General features: G+C 51.7%; 2 protein-coding genes across 3 annotated transcripts; both read right to left on the bottom strand.

Annotated features, from left to right (window-relative positions):
• Positions 1-1,511: 1,511 nt before the first annotated feature.
• C12H3orf33 (chromosome 12 C3orf33 homolog) lies at positions 1,512-7,053 on the bottom strand. Its single transcript, XM_063166375.1, has 5 exons — positions 6,961-7,053; positions 6,814-6,873; positions 4,155-4,308; positions 3,312-3,472; positions 1,512-2,682 (listed from the first exon to the last, which is right to left on the bottom strand). The coding sequence occupies exons 1-5, from the start codon at positions 7,051-7,053 to the stop codon at positions 2,410-2,412; spliced, it is 741 nt and encodes a 246-aa protein (XP_063022445.1). The 3' UTR covers positions 1,512-2,409.
• Positions 7,054-8,681: 1,628 nt separating this feature from the next.
• Positions 8,682-18,907, bottom strand: SLC33A1 (solute carrier family 33 member 1). 2 transcript variants are annotated; one of them, XM_063167452.1, is made up of 6 exons: positions 18,184-18,907; positions 13,867-14,057; positions 13,055-13,239; positions 12,545-12,662; positions 11,594-11,809; positions 8,682-10,004 (listed from the first exon to the last, which is right to left on the bottom strand). In XM_063167452.1, exons 1-6 carry the CDS (start codon positions 18,905-18,907, stop codon positions 9,837-9,839), a joined length of 1,602 nt encoding a protein of 533 aa, XP_063023522.1. In that variant the 3' UTR covers positions 8,682-9,836. The 2 variants fall into 2 exon arrangements, with proteins under 2 accessions (XP_063023522.1, XP_063023523.1); XM_063167453.1 differs by lacking the exons at positions 12,545-12,662; positions 13,867-14,057.
• Between the last annotated feature and the right edge of the window lie 70 nt (positions 18,908-18,977).

Here is an 18,977-nt window from a genome sequence, read left to right as displayed (position 1 = left end):
TGCCGGTGGGCTCCGAGGGGCCGGGGATGTTTATTGCCATTTGCCTGACATGCCACACCAGCAATAAAAAGTCTGTGCAGTGGCGGAGGTATTTTTCTTGGGCCATTTGGAGGCCGAGTCTCTCCTTTCACTGCCTGTGGTCTTTTGAAGATATTGCATCGCTCACGGCACGAGGGCAAAGGCACAAGTGCTAAATGTTGAACAGTTTAATTCTTGTCCCTATTCCCGGCCACAGAACTGCCTCCTCTGTTGGAAACCCTCTGCTGGGCACTGCTGCGGGTGAAGGGAGGGATGGAGCTGCTGAGGGGGTTTATGTAGGGGAGAAAACGCTGCTTCTCCCCCAGCCAGCTACAGAGATATTTGTCTCTGCTCCTATTACTGCTTTTCCAATAGCCTGGCCTCCCACAGAGACAGGATCTGCAACCTCTCAAGCCCTGCACAGATGGGAAGCACAGCTTTGAACTGAATTGGGCTCTTTCTGAAGGGGGAGGGTGTGCTGGTGGGTTGGGGTTTTTCTTAAAGATAAGCCCTGCGTGATAAGGAAAACAGCACTAACAAACAATTACAGGACCTGACCCTCAAGAAATCATTTGTCACTGCAACCCCAAATCCATGTGAGAGAACAACACACTCTGTTCACATTCGCCCACACCTCACCTCTGCTTGCTAGAAATGTAGCATGTGGCTTCCTGAGACTTTTCTCTCAGCTTTACAGTGGATTTTTGTGATAAATCCTCCTGTGACTCATCTACAGAACAGAAGTGCAAAGTCCAGAATTATATTTAATTATTACAGAAAATAAATCATCAGTGTACAATTATGCCCAGCTTGGAAAAGCTCCTCTTACTTCCCAGACGTAGGAACACCATAAACCCCCAGAAGTGGATTGTTGCCGAGCCTGAATGCATATTTTGGGGTTAAAAATCAAGAGCTTTGCTCTGGAGGGTGCCACATTCAATCCCAAATCCCTTGGGTGTGATGAGTTTCAGATCCACGAACCACGGTGGTGGCTGGCTCAGCCCTCTGCTGCCTTATGCATAAACCCAGGATGTCACTTTTGTCATTTTCCGCTTTCAAACAGGCACAGACACCTGGTTTGCTGCCCCGGAGCTGCCTCCCCTCTCCCACACTGGGCTCCAACACTGCAGGTATTTATTTCATGGCTCGCTGCTCCCGAGCACAGCCCCACCCTGGGAGGACCAGGAACAAAAGGACTAAAGAACCACTAACATCTATTCTTACCCAAGGAAACTGGATTTTTTTAGGGATCTCAAGAGTCACAACTTCGCCCTGAAGTCAGCAGAGAAAATGCTGATGTAGCAACTAATTGCCAGATAAGCAGTGCTCAATTATTAAGGTTTTATGTACCACACGCTTCTACCCAGTGTTTCATTGGAAAGCAATCACACAGAAAGAAAGAAAATTTGTAAAACACTTCACTTTAAATATTTGGACTGTGGGAGGTTAAACAAAAGTCAAGGGCTGGTTGTATAAAACATGTAACAATGAACTTGAGAAATTCAATCTTTATTCTGAGAATATTTACAACATAAATAATAATACACTCATATACTTCACGTGTGTATCAAAAATAAAGTAAGAATTCAAGTTCTTAGCACAATCTGATCAACCTTGTCAAATTTCATGTTAAAGTTTTGTGTTCATCTAATTTTAGATACAGAACCATCAGAAAAAAAAACCCCACAGGTTTTTCCTCTTCAAATGAAAGTTGTCTTTGAAATATTTGGATTCCTGACATTATATTCTTTGATACACCAAATGATGTTTTCCTCTGAGGAACTTTAGTTATTACAACCTTATCAGCTTTTTAAGATCAACCATAACAAATCACCTTTTATATCACTAACAATGCAACCCATCATTCAAGATGAATGAGTTTTAAACCACAAATTACACCAAAAAGCAGCATAAGAACAGAATTCAAACAAAAAGGTTGTGTTTAAAGGCATCCCACGAGCTTTGTAAAGGCCTGACCTGGGGTTTGTGTCTGGTGTGGGCTTGGCAGCAGTGGCACATTGCAGGGGTGTGAAGGGACCCTGCCCCTCAAACCTGCACTGGGCAGCACAGCCTGGAGGAGTTCAGCAGGTGGGAACTGGACAGGTAATTCAGGGCATCACTGTGGAGAAGTCTGGCATCAGAACATTTTCACTGGTGGCCTGCACACTGCTGCTAAACTTCAATCCTGCGTGGGTATGATATGGGATGTATTCTAAATAACCATGAACTGGGGCTTATATTGTGTGTAACCATGAACTGGGGGTTTCCATTCTGTGTAACCACGAACTGTGGGGCTTGTGTTTGAGACAGGGACCCTCAACATCACAGCACCGTTTGTGATCGCAAACATACACATTCCCCACAACCTGGGGAGCTGCATTCCCCACCTTTTCACCTCTCAGTGGAGCTTCTAAACCTGCTCACAAACTGTTTCAGCCTCTGCAGGAATTTGTTGCTGCTTATGCGCTCCTGGATTCTTTCAGAGTAGCTCTGCTCCTTCCATATGCCTTTATTTTTCTTCACAGCCTTTAACTCAGCCCGGAGGAGCCTTTTGTGCAGTTTCCAGTAGAGGCGGGAGTGGTGAGGCAGCCCCTCAATCCGGGCTGCTCTGGCCAGCCCTTGTCTCAGCAGCTCTTCATTCAAGCACATGCTGAAAAACCCACCCTGGAAGAACCACAATAAACAGATATTCACCATTGAAACAGGGTTATTTGGGGTTTGGGGTGAATTCCCTCAGAGGTACAAGCTTTACTCATGGCTGTACCTACACTGTGGCACGAGAAGTTAGAACTGAATTCAAACCCAAATTCAGGTGACTTCAAACCCAACTCCCTGTGAGGGTGGGCAGGCCTGGCACAGGTGCCCAGAGCAGCTGTGGCTGCCCCTGGATCCCTGGCAGTGCCCAAGGCCAGGCTGGACACTGGGGCTGGGAGCACCTGGGACAGTGGGAGATGTCCCTGCCATGGGCTGGGACTGGATGGTCTGTAAGTCCCAATCCCAAACCATGCTGTGATTCTAAAATGCAAGGCATTTGTGAGGGAACATTGGCTAACAAACATTAGGCTAATCAGAACTACAGATGCCTTTTTGGCACTGGCAGAGAAACACATTCCTGCCATGAATCAGTCTGAAGAACTACTGCTCCTACAATCAGATTTGCAAATGCAACATTTAAAATTCACACCAAGGATGATAAATCATAAACAATGGCATTTGTTAAACGCACTGAGAGAAGTGTGTGACTGCAGTGACATCTAAAACCGCAGCTAAGAGCCAGTGTTTGTGTCTCTTACCTTATGGACCAGGACGAGGCAGTCCAGGGCCGAGCTGTCCCTGCCCAGGAGCTGGAACCACAGGGGCTGTTTGGGGAGCAGCTCCCGCTGCAGCCAGGCCGTGCCCCCTGCAGCCAGCTCCACCCCGGCCAGGCGGATCAGCAGGAGCCCCTCTGGCTGCCCTGCAAGGGAGAGGACACGTCTGCTGCTGGGCACAGCTCAGCCTTGCACACACCCTCCGCTGCTGCCGGCAACGAATTGATTCCTGTACGCTACAACAATCCCCTTTAGTTCCTCACGGCAAACAGGAATTTAGCCTCATCTCTCCTTCAGGGGAAAAAAAAATATCAATTCAGCGTTGCCTAATTCATAATTTGGATTACTGTGCATGCAAAGAAAAAGATCTGTTCCCGCTCTCAGTCCCTATCTTTCACCCACGGGGGCAGAAGCATCAGCACCTGCTGGTGTTTGCACAGCCAGTGTGAGTCACGGACTTGATGGACAGTTTGTTTCTGACAGAAAGCTGTCCCCAAAAATCAGTGTCTGCAAATAAAAGCACAATCCCAACAGAGGCTTTTTGCCAGGAACGAGATGAGCTGTGCGAGCAGAAGCATAGCCTGAGTGCTTACTTCTGCTGCTGGAAAATATCACAGTAACTGTAAGGATTAACACAAACACTGTAGTGATAAACTCTCTGTCGCTTCATGTCTTTTATTTCCCAGTTTCCCACCTGCAAAGCACAGAAAGACCAAAAGGCAGAGCTGGAAATGTGCCTCAGCCCTTCCTCTCAAGCTTGCAGCCACTCTAAGAGCAGCACATTTCATTTCTGCCCTTGCTCTTCACACTCTTTTCCTCATTACTCACATTTTCTCAGGATGGCTGAGATGAAAGGAATGCTGATGGGAATGTGCTCAACTTCCAGCCCCTTCTCTGTGATGTGATGTAATTTCCCTCTCAGTTTCACATTCTTTTCTACAAACTCCACAGGTATTTCCAAAGGATTTGTGAATTTCGTTGTCTATTAATGGAAGGAAGAGAAAGACAAAATTTTAAGAAAAAATACAGAGCAGTTACAGCCACACTAAATGCAATGTCTCACAACAGTTTGGGAAATTCCACCTTTATTATTACACACCATGGGCAAGTAAATATATATATATATTTAATCAGCTGCAGAAGCTGTGCCAGCCTCTCCACACTTACCACATTCCCTGTTTTACAGGGCTTGCAACGTCAGCACAGACATAAAAGCCAGGTTTAGAGAAAGAACAGAAACTGCCATTTTTAGAGCAATGCCTATTGAAGTTCATTTGATTCCCCCAGAAAAGAGTGTTTTAGAAGCAGCCTGAATGGGGCTGGGAGAGGGGTGAAAGGAGGCCAGAGGACAGACACGCTGCAAACAAAGGCGGAGCAGGCAGGGCAGAAACAACCCCGCCTTTGAAACCAGGAGAGGGACAAAGGCAGGTGAACAGCCCTGAGAAGATCACAAGAAGATTAAATTTGATACTATAGCCTGGGAGGATCCAAAGGGGATGGTTATGCGATCACACAGGAAAACCAAGCTGAGCAGCAGCAAAAACTTGGGCTGTGGCACAGGACTGGAGCAGCCACAGATCTGGGGTGAGGCAGAAGGACACGTGAGACCCCAAAAAATTAAGACCCCCAAAATTTACGACACTGTAAGAGGCCTCATCAGAGCACTGACCTGCAGAGCTGTGAAACCCACTGAGCACTGCTGTACAACTGTGGGAAATAAACCCCCAAAGCACCACAACTAAAGCTGTGCCTCCTGTGTGTCATTTATTCAGCAAAGCTCCCCCTCTGCGGCCCACAGAGAACACGGGAATTTGGGACCTTGCAGGCAGGAAACCTGGAGGTTTTTAGGAACAAAAGTTGTTCAAAGCTGATCTCATTTGCTCCACCAGTCAGGTTAATGCATTTACAGGCCCTTGGGTCAAAACCAAAAAAAAAAAAAAAAAGACAGAGAAAAAGCATTCTGGCAACATTTGTAGTCCAGGTTTTCTGGTAGGATTTTTAAGTAAAAACACCACACAAATGTTCTCCTGTACTGTTTGGAATTGTTCAGGGGGAATATGAAGGTAAGTGTGATTTTTTGAGCAGCTGGAACCCTGTGGGAGCACGGTGGCTCCTGCCCGTGGAGGTTCAGCTTCTCCAGGAGTGAGCAATGTGGTGTTAGCCCAGCGTGCCCTGACCATCCTGGGAGTGAGGGAACATTTGGGTGCTGTTTTAAACCATTCAGAAGCAGTTCTGCGTGTGAAGGACAGAGAATACCCGAGGCAAGCGGCTGTTTCAGCTGTGTTTGGACAAGGGAGGGTGCTCGAGCTGCAGTGGGTCAGGCAAAGGGGTCATTACCCCTCCCAGGGGCCTCAGGAACAGCCGAGAACAAGGCACCCGTGGAGATGCCACAGGACAGCGATATCGCGTCCCTCAGGACCTGAATCAAACACTGCTGGCTTTTTTTCACTTGTTAATCAGTAGCTGTAGCAGGACCGTTATGATTAAGCAACCGCATTGTGAACCTTGCACGCTTGGCTAATCTTTAGTTTTAAGGAAAAGGGAAGACAATGCCAAGATGAATGGGCTGTCTGGGCGGGAGCCACCAGCCGTGGCTGAGCCGTGCCGGGAAAAAGGCAATTCCAGCAGGGGGACAGCGCGACTGCTGACCACTGACCACTGACTACTGAGCACTGAGCATCAGCCACTGACCGCTGAGCACTGACTACTGAGCACTGAGCACTGACCGGCCATTGAGCACTGAGCACTGAGCACCCGGGCCAGAGGGACCCCGCGCTCCGGCGGAGGGAAAGGCTGGGGCTGATCAGCCCGAGAAACGACAAACACAGCTGACACAGAAAGGGCTGAGTTGATAGAATTGACAGAAAAGTTACGGAATTTGTAAGCAGTGAATGTTGATGGTTTGTTAAAATATATAAATAATGTTAAGTACTGAGGAGTGGGCAGCCTTTCTCGGGAGCCTCCAGCTCCCGCTTTGCGCAAACCCGAACAAAACACGGGAATGCGGCGGGAACAGCCCCGGGCGGGACAGCCAGGGCCGGGAGGCAGGGCCGGGCACGGCAGGGCAGGGCAGGGCAGGCCCGGCCCCTCCGCCGCGGGCCCGAGCGGCCGCGCCGGGCTGCCCCTGGTTCTGAGGGGCCGGGCCGGGATCCCCCGATTCTGATCGGCCGCGCCGGGTTCTCCCGCATTCCCCGGGCCCGTGCCGGGCTGCCCCCGGTTCCGAGAGGCTGTGCCAGGCTCTCCCCCGACCCTCCGGCCCGTGACAGGCTCTCCCCGCACCTGCTGGTTCTGAGCGGCCGTGCCGTGCTTCCCCCGCATCCCCCGGGCCCGTGCCTGGCTCTCCCGCATCCCCCGGGCCCCTGCCTGGCTCTCCCGCATCCCCCGGGCCCGTGCCTGGCTCTCCCGCATCCCCCGGGCCCGTGCCTGGCTCTCCCGCATCCCCCGGGCCCGTGCCTGGCTCTCCCGCATCCCCCGGGCCCGCACTCACCACGCGGAGGCTCCGCGCCAGCAGCAGCACCCCGGCCACGGCCGCGCCGGTGATCAGGCCCTGCGGAGAGAACGGGGCTCAGCCGGGCCCAGCGGGCCCCCCCGGCCCGGTACCCGCCCAGCCCCGGTGCCCGCCCAGCCCCGGTACCCGCAGCAGCCCCAGGTGCGCGTCCACCCACTCGGAGAGCCGGGCCAGGGCCAGCGCGGCGCGCTCGGAGCCGCCGCCGCCCCGCTCCGACATCGCGGCGTGCCGAGCGCCCCCGCGGGAACGGGAAACGAACAGCGCCCGGCGCCGCCGTGCCACGGAACCGGGAACGAACAGCGCCCGGTGCCACCCCTGCCACGGAACCGGGAACGAACAGCGCCCGGCGCCGCCGTGCCACGGAACCGGGAACGAACAGCGCCCGGTGCCGCCGTGCTACGGAACCGGGAACGAACAGCGCCCGGTGCCGCCCCTGCCACGGAACCGGGAACGAACAGCGCCCGGTGCCGCCGTGCTACGGAACCGGGGAACGGACAGCGCCCGGCGCCGCCGTGCCACGGAGCGACACCGGCCCCGAGCAGCCCCGGCTGGGGCACTGCCAGGGATGCAGGGGCAGCCCCAGCTGCTCTGGGAATCCCATCCCAGCCAGGAATTCCCAATGTCCCACCCATCCCTGCCCTCCGGCACTGGGAGCCATTCCCTGTGTCCTGTCCCTCCATCCCTGTCCCCAGTCCCTCTGCAGCTCTCCTGGAGCCCCTGCAGGCCCTGCCAGGGCTCTGAGCTCCTGAATTCTGCATTGAGCTCCTCAAACCTGTACCACACCACCTCTGACATTTCAGATGCTCCTTTCTTCTTGGTATTTCAATTTTGTTTGATTTATTATTCTTGTTGGTTTGGGGTTTGCTTTTTGTTTGTTAGTGTTTTTAATGTTAAAGATGTTTAAGTCTGTATGAATTCTAATGTTAAATAGAAAACCCACTTTTGAACAGAGTTGGTAGAAAAAAAGTAGCAAGATCAAAATTTTATGGGTGCTCTTCAGCAGCCTGCTGAGGGGCTGGTACAGCAGCAACATTTCCAATTTACAAAATAGGTACTTAAATTAAAAGTACTAATCCATAACTTGTTTCACCAGTTTGAAAAAGAACACAGTTATTTATTTCAGGTAACATATCTACTCCTACCTATTTGGAGTTTATGTGCAATTTTGATATTGTTGATTATCTAATTATTGATTGAGTTAATCCTTAACCCATCTTTATTAGTGACAAGTTTCATTGGCACCCTTTGAAATAGTGAAAAAAAAATTGCAAAGTAAAACCCAAATAATACACAGCAAATTTAATTTATTGACTTCTGCACTTGATGTTTTTCCTCCCAATCAGAAAAGTTAAAACAACCCCTCTAGGTGTGCAAGATGTACTTCAATAAGCAGCCCATGGTTCCAGAGGGGACCCAGAACTGAAGTGCCTCACAGTTAATGCAGTGGAGCTGGTGGGACAGGCACTGAAAGGGGCAGACATAAATCGGATATATTTTTATGTTTTGTTCTTAAGCAGAGGGGAAACTGAAAGATATTGTGCTTGGGCAGTGAGACCCATGTGATTTCACTCAGCATGAGTGGTTCTGCTGTGCTTGAAGCACACTGTGAGGTGTGTCCCTCGAGGGAGGGGACACGGGACAGGAGGCAGTGCCCAGTGAAGCACGAGGTCACAGTGTCCTCTGCCAGTCCCCTCCTTACCCCGATGCCAAGGAGAGCCTTTGTACACCCACCTACCCACCCCCCAGAGGTGGTACTGGGTCACTTTTCCCCCAAAACACACAGCAGCAGAAGATCCCAAACCCCCTCCCAGCCCAGTCCCTCAAATATTGACAAGAAACGTGGCAGGTGACCTCGTGCACCTTTGCAAGGGATGTTTAATAGTTTTCCTTTTCAATACCACTGTTCCACATACACCCAGCAGGGTCTGAGTGCCTCTCCAGCCCCTGTGGGTCCCTAAGGCACTCAGGAGGGAGCTCAGTGGGAGAAATCCAGCAGGGTTGTTTCCACCACGTGGCACCAGCAGTGAATTCTGCAGCAGCTCTGCCACAGGACTGTGCCTGTTGGATTGGATTGGTGTGAGGGTGAGTCCTGCACCAGCTCCCTGGAGTTTGGCACCTTTGTCATCACCACCTCACTCTTCTCACCCTGCCTGGGGGAACTCTCGGTGCTCCCGCTGCTTTTGAGAATGAACATTCAAATTTTAGTAATACACTTTGGAAAACCAAAGGATTGGTCTTCCCCTGTCAACTCACCCCTTCCAAAGGCCCAGGTGCCCTCCCTTGGGAAGCACCTCCAGCTGCAGCTGCAGGACCCAAGGCTCAGAGGATTGTGCGTTGTTCCAGCCCTACCTTACAGCCTTCTGCCGTCAAGAAATTACCTTGAACGTAAATCAAACTGCCTTGAAACAGCGGAAATAAATTAAACAAATGTAATTTGCTTATAAAAATAGTTTCTTATAAATCTTTAAAGCTTATAAAAGCCAGAAAATACATTTAAAAGAATCTCCGGAACATTTCATCCTTTGAGGCGCGGTTACAGTTCAGAAAGTGAGAAGAAGCAAAGCCCACAGACATCTCACACTGATCTTCCCACAAGGAATTCCACAGTGCCATGCTTAACCTCCAGTCAGAATGCCTTGGGCATCCTTCCCCGGCTCAGCTGCCCTGTCAGATCGTTTCTGTGTGAAAATAAAAGCTGGCACTCAGCTGGCAATGCTGCTGCCTCTACAGCCACGGCACCAGGAGCTTTCCCAGGGGTGCCCTATGGAAGCAGCAGCTCTGGAGGCAGGGGTAAGCATGGGGCACGGAGGTGCTGCTTTGGCCATTCCTTTCTGAACTGTTGTGCTGTGGGGAGGGCAGTGGTGCCACGCACAGCCCTGCCTCGGCCACGCAGATCTCCCTGGCATGGCACAGGACACCGAGATTCCGGGGTGCTGATTATGGGGAACGTCTTTGTAATAAAACTAAAACCACCTTGCTGGTCCATCCAACACCTGAGTGCATCAATTGCTCCTCTTGCACTTCCACGAAGACTGTCCTTCGTCCTGCAGCTTTTTGAATTTTGGTCCAAGGAAAAACCACCAGGCAAAGCCCAGGATGACGCAGATGATGGACTCCACGTAGTACCCGTCCAGGGTGGTGACACAGGAGCCCCCAGCTGCTGTGCACAGCTGAAACAGAGCACAGGGAATGCACTGAGCACACAGCACTCCAGAGCTGTCTCCCTGCTCCTGGGCAGGACTAAGTAGAGTTCTTTACTCTTTGTTTCCTGTGCAGTTGGTCAGAGAGGCTTTTGAGCTTATCAGCAGCGTGAAAAGTAACAAAGTGCCAAACCTGCCCTAAACATGTGGGAAATGGAGCACATCAGCCCAAAGGGCAAACTCCAGCAAACAGACACAGCCCCACTGTCCGTGCTGGCCTGTAGGTGCAACCACTGCTCCCAGCCTCACAGAAAAAGATGATTTTTTTCTCTAGCCATCCATGTTGTGGGCTCCCCAGACCTGGAAATGTCCAAGGCCGGGTTGGACAGGGCTGGGAGCAAGCTGGGATAGTGGAAGGTGTGGCATTAGATGGGCTTTTAGGTCCTTCCAATCCAAGCCATGCCATGGTTCTGTGTCTGGGAGAAACCCAGGATGGTTTTGAACTGGAGGACAAACACCCAGCATTCACAGGGTGATCGTACAGCCCAGGATTGTTTCTGCTATTGTTTGGCTTTCAACACTGCTCTAATCCCAGGATTAATCAACTCTCTGAGCTGAGGCTCTGCCAGCATGGTCATTATTCTGAGACATGTCAAGATCAGATTAGGAATAAGAAGGGAGTGGTGGTGGTGGTGGTGGAATGCCACCAACCAGGAGGATCAGAGGAGTGAGGTGAAGGAGGAGGAAGGACTCAAGCTCAGTAGAGGCTGAGACACAAGGAACCTAATTAGTGACAGGCTAATGAGTGAGAGGCTGGGAAAGCATCTGCTGCAGAAGCAGTTTCCACCAACAAAAACTGCAACTCCAGTTCAGACAAGGAATGATGGACTCCAGAACACTTTGATCATTTAGAGAACCTCCACGTCCTAGAGCATCCTGGCATTCAGGAGTGAAATAAATCTCAGCCATGAGCACAGAAAAAAAGAAACCCCAAACATTTCTGCTCTTCAGCCATGTCAAATGTCTCATTTGCTGTGAGGAGGTGAATTTGAAATGTTGCTTTCCCAGCAGTTTTGTGTCCTGTTGTTTGATCTGTGTACAGCAAGTTCTTTGTTCTCTTCCACAGGGCTCCCAGAACTGGGCAGGCAGCCAGTCCCACTTGATTTCATGGGGAAAGTGGACACCAAAATCAGAGAGCAGAGCAGCATCTTGGAGAAGGTATCAAGGCAGGCAGATAAGAAGCCTCCAGGGAGACAGGAGGAAGAAAAACCTGCCAGAGAAACAGAGGCCCTGAGGGAGGGACAGAGAGCCTGCCAAGGACAGAGCCCTTAACTCAAACCACAGCTACAGGCTCCTCACACTGCACAGAATGTGGCACCAGTCTGGTGCTTCTCCTCCAGGTCAGCATGGGAACAAAGGGCTCACAACTCTGCAGCTGCAAACCCTGGGTAAGGGGAGCTTATTCTGAGTGCCCAGCTGCTGACAGCCTGGATTTTATCAGACAGGAGAATGAGCCCCATCAGTGGGAATTCTGAACACAAGCTATATACACTGTGAAGGTTCCCAAAGGAAACACTTAACAGAGACACTGAGCAGAGCCCCCCCAGCCCCAGGCTCACCTCTGAGGCCCCTGCAGTGGCACAGGTGTGGCCCTGGGCCCCGGCACACTCCTTCACTGTCAGGGGGTCCACCAGCCACAGGGCCACCGTGGAGGGCCAGTTGCCCCCCAGGTTGGAGACGGTGTTGAGCAGGGTCATGTAGGTGCCCCCGATGAGCGGGTCGCTGACCTTGGCGTTGAAGGCCATGATGGCCACGTACATGCTGTACAGCGTGATCTGGGGACAGACAGACACAGGCAGACAGACAGACAGGGCTGAAACCCCCAGCACAACCCTGCTGAGAGCTCCCCTGAGCTCAGCAGCACCGACTGGAAACGATCCCAGCAGCAGCAGTTCCTCCTGCAGCCTGTCCCTGTGCTAGCTCGGGGAGTGGCCTTGCTGCTTGTCTCAAGTCATGCTGCAACAGACCCAGCCTCACATGCACTGGCATGACTTGGGTTAGCAAACTGAAAGACAATCAGCCAGCTAAAACAGCACCTAACACAACCCTTCTGCATTTTAAAAACACCTCTCAAGGCCCTGCATTCCAGTTCTGATCCAAAGACCATGCTGTATCAGGTGCTTGTTTCCAAGTCTTTGGATCAGATCCATTATGATGTTCCTCCAACAAATGAGTTTTTTTCCTAGGACCAGGATCACATAACTTTCTCTGCACAACCATCAGCATGCCTACCAAGCTCAGGCACAGTTCTGGGGTTTCTCCAGCTCCTCTGTGCTTTTGAGCTTCTGGGTCTGGGGGAAAAGGAATCTGGGGAACTACACCAGTCACAGAGAACTCAAAGTAGCTGCCAGATGATGTCCAATGGAGCACAGGGAATAGGGAGGAATAGCACTGGCAAGAGTATTAGAAGTCAGTCCTGCCACACAGCACAGGTCAGGCTTGGGGGGATTCCAGCTGACCCAGGACAGGACAGGGAAGAGCATTTCCCCTCCCCACACTGTGACTGTTACCTGGTGTAGAGCATAGCTCAGCACCACCGCAGCGTAGTAATAAACAGGAAATCCTCCTTCATGCTTTACTTTAGGAGCCCACCACACCAGGAAAGCGAATTCCAGGCCAAGCAGCAACCTGGAGGGATGAGAAAGATGATTTGTTATTCCAAGTAATCCTTCCCATGTGGTTCCTCAACACAAAGCAACCACTGAAAAACTACAGAGACTACATTAAATTAGTTTAGATCCAAACAGTTACACCTATTTCTATCTCAGAACTAGGTACCAAATATTTGACAAGCAGTGACATTGTTAGTTAGGAGCAGGAGAGCACTGCTCTAATGGTGCTGTACATACACATCCCATGCTTCTACACAGTGACACTGCATGAACCAGACAGTTCAACTCACTGTGACAATCCTGACACACTTCTCTGGACCTGGAAGTGAGAGAGTTACACACAAAACCCTACAGGTGATCTGAACACACAAACTGAGCACACTGTGTTCCACTAAAATGAGGCTTTACCTGTAAGGCATTGCTTTGTAGAAGGTGTTCAGGGGCTGGGGGCCCGCTGTGTATTTGCTGATAACCAGAGGCAAGATGATCTGCAGAGGAACCATTGGAACTGCCAGCAGAGCCAGGTGCTCTTTGGGGACTCCCTCCTCCACCAGTTTGAGTCCTGTTACAGCATCTGCTGCTGAAAACCCAATCTGCAATGTCAGGGAGACAAAATAAGCTGAGGAGAACAGGGAGTTTGGCTAGAAATTCAATTTACTCCCTATCACGTAAATTGAGAAATGGGATACAGAACACACTGTCACTGAAGTCACTTCTGCCCCTGATTTGATTTCCAGATTAGTTCTGCATGTTCTACACTTGACCACTCTTACTGTCATCACAGCCAAAACTATTCCAGGAACATTAAGCAGCACTGCCATTCACTCCTGTGCCTTCCCTGCTGCTGGCATCCTCAGTGTCCAACCAGGAGCCATGGAAACCCAGCTTGGACAGAGCTGGGCATTCTGAGCTAAAAACAAACATTTTCTGCCCTTTTCAACTACAGGCTACACAGCCTGTTTAAAAATGGACTTTACTTTAATGCCACACTGCCACCAAACTTCTCTTCAATGCTTGTGTCAAACACAAAAGCTCTCACAAAGCTTTTCTGCTGCACAGCCCTGCTCAGCACAATGAGATAACCCATTCTGCTTGAATTTCATGTGAAAATTCACAACTCTTGTGACAGCCAACAGCAAAACTAAGTTACATCCCGGGGACTCAGCAGCCTTCCAGACTCTGATGCAAGCATTTAACAATTCTTACGTGTATTTACTTACTTTTGAAGTGAGGATCAAGAGACAGAAAGTAAGAACTGCTGGCATCTTGATTATTGAGAATAGCAGCCTGTATGTGTCAGTGATGCCTTTTGTTTCTTCCTTTGCTGGTATTAGCTCCTCGTTTTCCTTTTTCAAGAAGGCAACCAATGTAGTGGTAACTAAGAAGACAGCTCCCCAGAAAAACAGGAAATCTGTAGGGGAAAATAAAATAAAATAAAAATTTCTTTGTAGCAGCCGCAATTGACAGTTGTAGAACGTAAACCTAATAATCAAAGTGGAATAAAAACAAGCAGCAAAAGCAAACCACAAGCACAGAGCTACATCCAGTGAGTGACACAGCTGTGCCCTCCTCTGAAAGGAGGTGATGCTGGAGCTGAGGCAGAGGAGCAGCAGCAAACCAGGTCACCTCCCTGCTGCTTGCTGGGTTATTACCACAGCGAGCATGCTGGAGGAGGAACAGAGGCTAAAATGAACGTGTTGAAGGATTACACACACAGCCACTGCAGGCTGATAAAGGAGGAAAACCACATGTAATCGTTAGACAACAGGGAAGAACCTCCAGAGGCAGAACTCCTTCCCAGCTCCTCCCTTACCCTGCAGCCAGGGAAGCACTCTGTGCCTCAGCCCTACAGCCCTATCTAACATCCATCTCCCACCTGCAGGAAACGGGCATTTAGGAGGGTGAAGATGGCCCCAGGAAAGTTTTTACAGAGTGGTAAGGAGTCCTCAGATTTATCTGGCTGAAGTGGATCCTCGGCAGCATTCCAGGGCTCTGCTTTAAGCAGATCAGCATCTGCTAAATCATGGATGTGGGGCAGCAAAAAACCACCAAGAGAGTACTTTCTGACTGAGTGAATGGCCAGGTCAAGATCATGCTATCCTGTGCCTCTAGGACAGGGGCAGGAAAGAACTCAGCCTGTGCAGGGCTAGGACAGAAGCAGCATAAAGAACTCAGCCTGTGCAAGAAGCAGCCTTTATTCTTCCTAGTCAGGAGCAGCCCCAGCAGCCTCCAGGAAACCCAGCAGGAGCAGCCAAGGCTGGTGAAAGGGCAGAGACAAAGGTTTGGTCAATCATTGCCTGCTTCTCCAGCACAGCAGGGAAGAAAATGTGCAAGGACTGCTCCAGGTGTGCCCCACCATTCCCAGGGTAACAGAAAAAAGGCTCCTCATGCCATTTCTGCTACTTTTCCCTTTCCTAAAACAAACATGACCTCACAAGCAACACTGTCAGATTGCTCTCTCTCTTAAAAACACAAGGTGCCCTGAGCAGACATTCTCAAGGAAAGATGCATTTCCTGAGAGTCTCACAAATCACAGCTGCTGGCTACAAAGGATGTAGAGGAGCAGTTCTCTAATAATAACCCTGAGCATTATCACTGCAGTGAGAGACTCACAGTGCAAGGATGGGGATAGAAATAGCTCTGAGCATCATCACATGAGTGCTCCTGATCAGGCCAGCCCTGTCAGCTGCAGCACAGCACTGCAGGGGCTGCATCAGCAACAAAGCAAAGCAAGAAAAAAGAAAAAACCCCACCATATATATATATATAGTAGTTCAGACAAGAAAAACTGGGGTTTTTGAAGCTGTAGGCAGTTTACACAAAAATAAGGTACATTTCCTTTCAAATGCAAGGAACCTCACTAACAGGCTACAAGCAGAAGAACTTTGAACGAGAGTTTACATAAGGGATTTCAAGGACAAACTTTCTGGTGCCACCACTGCTGCTTCCCCCATGTCTATTTTGTTTCTGCAGCTACACTGCTAGTAACAAAACAAACCACTGAGATGGGGCAAGACAAGGTTTTGAACTACATCAGGGATGGACCAGGCTGGAAAACAGCCTGAAGAAGATACCCAGGTGGTGCAGGTACCCAGGATGCCAGGAGGAGGGGTGTTCCACAGTCCCTGGCACAGGTGAGTGGGGGAGGCCTTTAAGGGGCACCTTTGTCCGCTGTTCACTCTTTCCCTTTCCCTCTCTTTCCCTGGAATGGGCAAACCAGGCAGGAATCACAAACCCAGCCAGGGAGCTTCCCCTGCTCTTAAATAAACTGAAGTCACCTGAACAGCAAGTGCAAAATAAAGCCCTGGATGCAGCAGGACAATCAGCCTACAGAAGGGTTTTTCCCGTTTCCTTCTCTGGCACTTCAGCCTGACACAGCCCAGCACGGCCGGTGGTTTGGTGAGCTTGATGATGGGTTTACATTTGTCCATATTATTTCCTGAGGTTAATGAGAACAATGAATGCTGCTGCTGCTTCTCAACAACTCCAAGCTGGCTCAGGATCACAGAATATCTTCAGCTGGGATGGACCCACAAGGATCATCCCAGCTCCTGGCCTGGCACAAGACATCCCTGACTGTGCTGCCCAAAGGCTCCTGGAGCTCTGGCAGCCTCAGGGCTGTGCCCATTCCCTGGGGAGCCTGGGCAGAGCCAGCACCCTCTGGGGAAGAACCTTCCCTGCTACCCAAACTAACCCAGCTCCCTCGGGGTGCTGCCCTCTGGATCATGGAGTGGTGACTTGTTCTTTCCCTGGCACTGGGCTCAGCCTACAACAAAAGTGCTCAGAGGTCTGAGCTGGCAGAGAACATTCACCTTTTCCAGCAGTGAAGTTTTCTGCTGCTTTACCTGCCCAAACCTGCTCATCACAAGCCCATTACAGCCAGGGCAAGGACAGTGAGCCCCTGTGCTCCTTGGTGAGCTGGCTCCTCCTGCTGCTGTCAGCTGCTCCAGGGAAACACCAAACTGTGCCACTCACACCACTGAGAAACAGAAATTTCTTACAGTTTTACCACCTGAAAAACCATATCCTGCAACTACAGTGTCAGTTATTTGCTGTTCTTACTCCACCCACATCAATACTCCAGGGCAGGTTAAGCAGGTGGCATTGGTGCTGTTTGGGTTAGGGGACAATATCTTTTTAAAACAGCACTTTGGTAATACTAACAGACCCATTTATACAAACAGCCCTGAGGGGAAAAAACCCAACCAACCAAAACCCTGGGCAGTGAGGGAAGTAGAGCCAAGCCAGGCTGCCTGAACAGCAGTGGCTGCAAGTTGCATCAGCAGCAAAGACGTCAGTGTGCACTGCAGTGAGAGGATGGACACGGCAGCCCAGGAGCTGCACAGCCCCGGGGAAAGCCAGGAACCAGCTGGGACACTTGCAGGGCCACTCTGTGCTCCTTGGCACGGGCCAGGCCCAGGCTGGCAGCAGGGAGCACAGGGGAGGACTGCTGAGCAGGGTGAGAGCTGCAGAGAGCAATGGGGACACTGCTGTCCTGGTTCATCCCTGAGGAAAGGCAGGACAGAAAGCAAAGCTCCCCTTCACACAATTCCAGCCTGTTCTGGCATCCCTGATCTGAGATGGCTCAGGCAAGGCAATCAGTGTGAGCGGAGCAGAGACTGAGACCATGGGGAGCTGCTCTTCACTGCAGGGTCACCCTGAGGCTGCAGCCAGAATGGTGCCAGCATTTCCTGTCCTCACTCAACCTTGCAACCAAACCAGCTGCACCTCAAGCATCTCCAGGGCAATGCCCCTAATATCAGCCATCACACAGAACCTTTCTGAGAAAAACCCCAAACCCCAGCAAACAGAAACATCCCTCCACTGACAGCCAGTTATGCTTGGATAACCACACTCCATTTAATTCACTAAAGAGAAAAAGCAAATCCCCCCCTAAAATAAGGCCTCCCTTTAGAAACTGGCCATACGCCCAACCCTGAACACTTTCACTTTTATTCTGTGAAAAATATCATATTTGAAGAATCTTTGTTTGCTTGTTTGATTCTTTCTTCTTCCCAGACTTTGGCTTGCTTTTCTTAAAGAGTAATCTAGTCCATGGCCATTAAACCAGGAGGAAAAAAAAAAAAGAGTTCCTCCAAAGTGCTTAGGTCAGCCAAGATAATGACAAGGCAGGTTAAAGCCCAGCAAAATCTGAACTCCAGTGCATTTAGCAGAGGACTCTGCCAGCCTCCAAGCAGGCTGTGCTTTCCCACGGGGCAAGGGACACACCAAACCTGTTTGGTTCCCAGCATCAAACCACAGAGGGCTCCAGGCACAGGGCAGAAGCATCCTGAGGAAGATATAACCATTATTATTTGGAAAAAATGCTTTCCTGGCAGGGTGGGCAGGCCCTGGCACAGGTGCCCAGAGCAGCTGTGGCTGCCCCTGGATCCCTGGCAGTGCCCAAGGCCAGGCTGGACAGGGCTGGGAGCTCCTGGGGCAGTGGGAGGTGTCCCTGCCATGGGATCCCTTTGGTCCCCTCCAAAGCAGCGCACTCTGGCTCCGTCCCGGCACACCGGGCGCACACCCGGCCGTACCTGAGAGGGTGACGATGCCCCGCGGCTGCGGCTCGAAGCGCAGGTACTTGTTGCAGAAGGAGGCGGACTCCAGGGCCAGGAACAGCACGTTTCCCAGGAAGTAGCCGGCCGTCTGCCCCACCGAGTTGCAGGTGGAGGCGTAGCCCACGTTCTCCCGGGACAGCATGGTGAGCGCCCAGCCGTCCACCGCGATGTCCTGCGTGGCCGCCAGGAACTCGAAGAGGAAGAAGGTGACGGTGAGGGCCGCCACGTCGGGGCCGCGGCCGTGGCCGTCGCCCAGCAGCGCGTCCACCTGCGTGGACATGTAGATCATGAAGAGCCCCAGCACGTACTGCGTGGGCACCAGCCACGACTTGCGGCGGCCGAAGCCGCGCAGGTACACGGCGTCCACCAAGGGCGCCCACAGCAGCTTCAGGCTGAAGGGCCAGAAGACGAAGCTGAAGAAGGCCTGGTCGGTGTAGCTGGCGCTCTTGCTCTGCAGGATGAGCGGCACGCTGCCCGCCAGCCCCAGCGGGATGCCCTGCAGCACGTACAGCACCAGCAGCAGCAGGATGCTGCCCAGCTCCGCGCGGTACCCCCGCGCCCGCCCCGGCGCCGGCAGCAGCGCCTCGGTGTCGCCGGGCAGCCCGTCGGGGGGCGGGTCGCCCGTCAGGTCCAGGCTGTGCTGGCGGGTGGCGGCGCGGCGCTGCCGGCCGCCCTCCTCGGCGGCGATGGCGGGCGCCATGTCCGGCACGGCCCGGCAGCGGCCCCGGCACGGGCGGGAACGGCCCGGAGCGGCCCCGGCGCCGCCGCCG

Source organism: Melospiza melodia, chromosome 12 (genome assembly GCF_035770615.1).
Source record: "Melospiza melodia melodia isolate bMelMel2 chromosome 12, bMelMel2.pri, whole genome shotgun sequence".
In the NCBI taxonomy this organism is placed as follows: domain Eukaryota; kingdom Metazoa; phylum Chordata; class Aves; order Passeriformes; family Passerellidae; genus Melospiza; species Melospiza melodia.
The sequence above is the reverse complement of the archived record's forward strand: the minus strand, read 5'-3'. Positions and strand labels throughout refer to the sequence as shown.

Bases quoted from the DNA above. Each gene is read 5' to 3' on its own strand.
- C12H3orf33 (XM_063166375.1), bottom strand. From the start codon at position 7,053: ATGTCGGAGCGGGGCGGCGGCGGCTCCGAGCGCGCCGCGCTGGCCCTG. The intron at 6,874-6,960 runs GTACCGGGGCTG...TTCTCTCCGCAG, and splicing joins CGCACCTGGGGCTGCTGCGG to GGCCTGATCACCGGCGCGGC. The intron at 4,309-6,813 runs GTGAGTGCGGGC...TTCCATTAATAG, and splicing joins TGGCGCGGAGCCTCCGCGTG to ACAACGAAATTCACAAATCC.
- SLC33A1 (XM_063167452.1), bottom strand. From the start codon at position 18,907: ATGGCGCCCGCCATCGCCGCCGAGGAGGGCGGCCGGCAGCGCCGCGCC. The intron at 14,058-18,183 runs GTACGGCCGGGT...TTTCCCCTACAG, and splicing joins GGGCATCGTCACCCTCTCAG to ATTTCCTGTTTTTCTGGGGA. The intron at 11,810-12,544 runs GTAACAGTCACA...GTCTGTCCCCAG, and splicing joins TGAGCTATGCTCTACACCAG to ATCACGCTGTACAGCATGTA.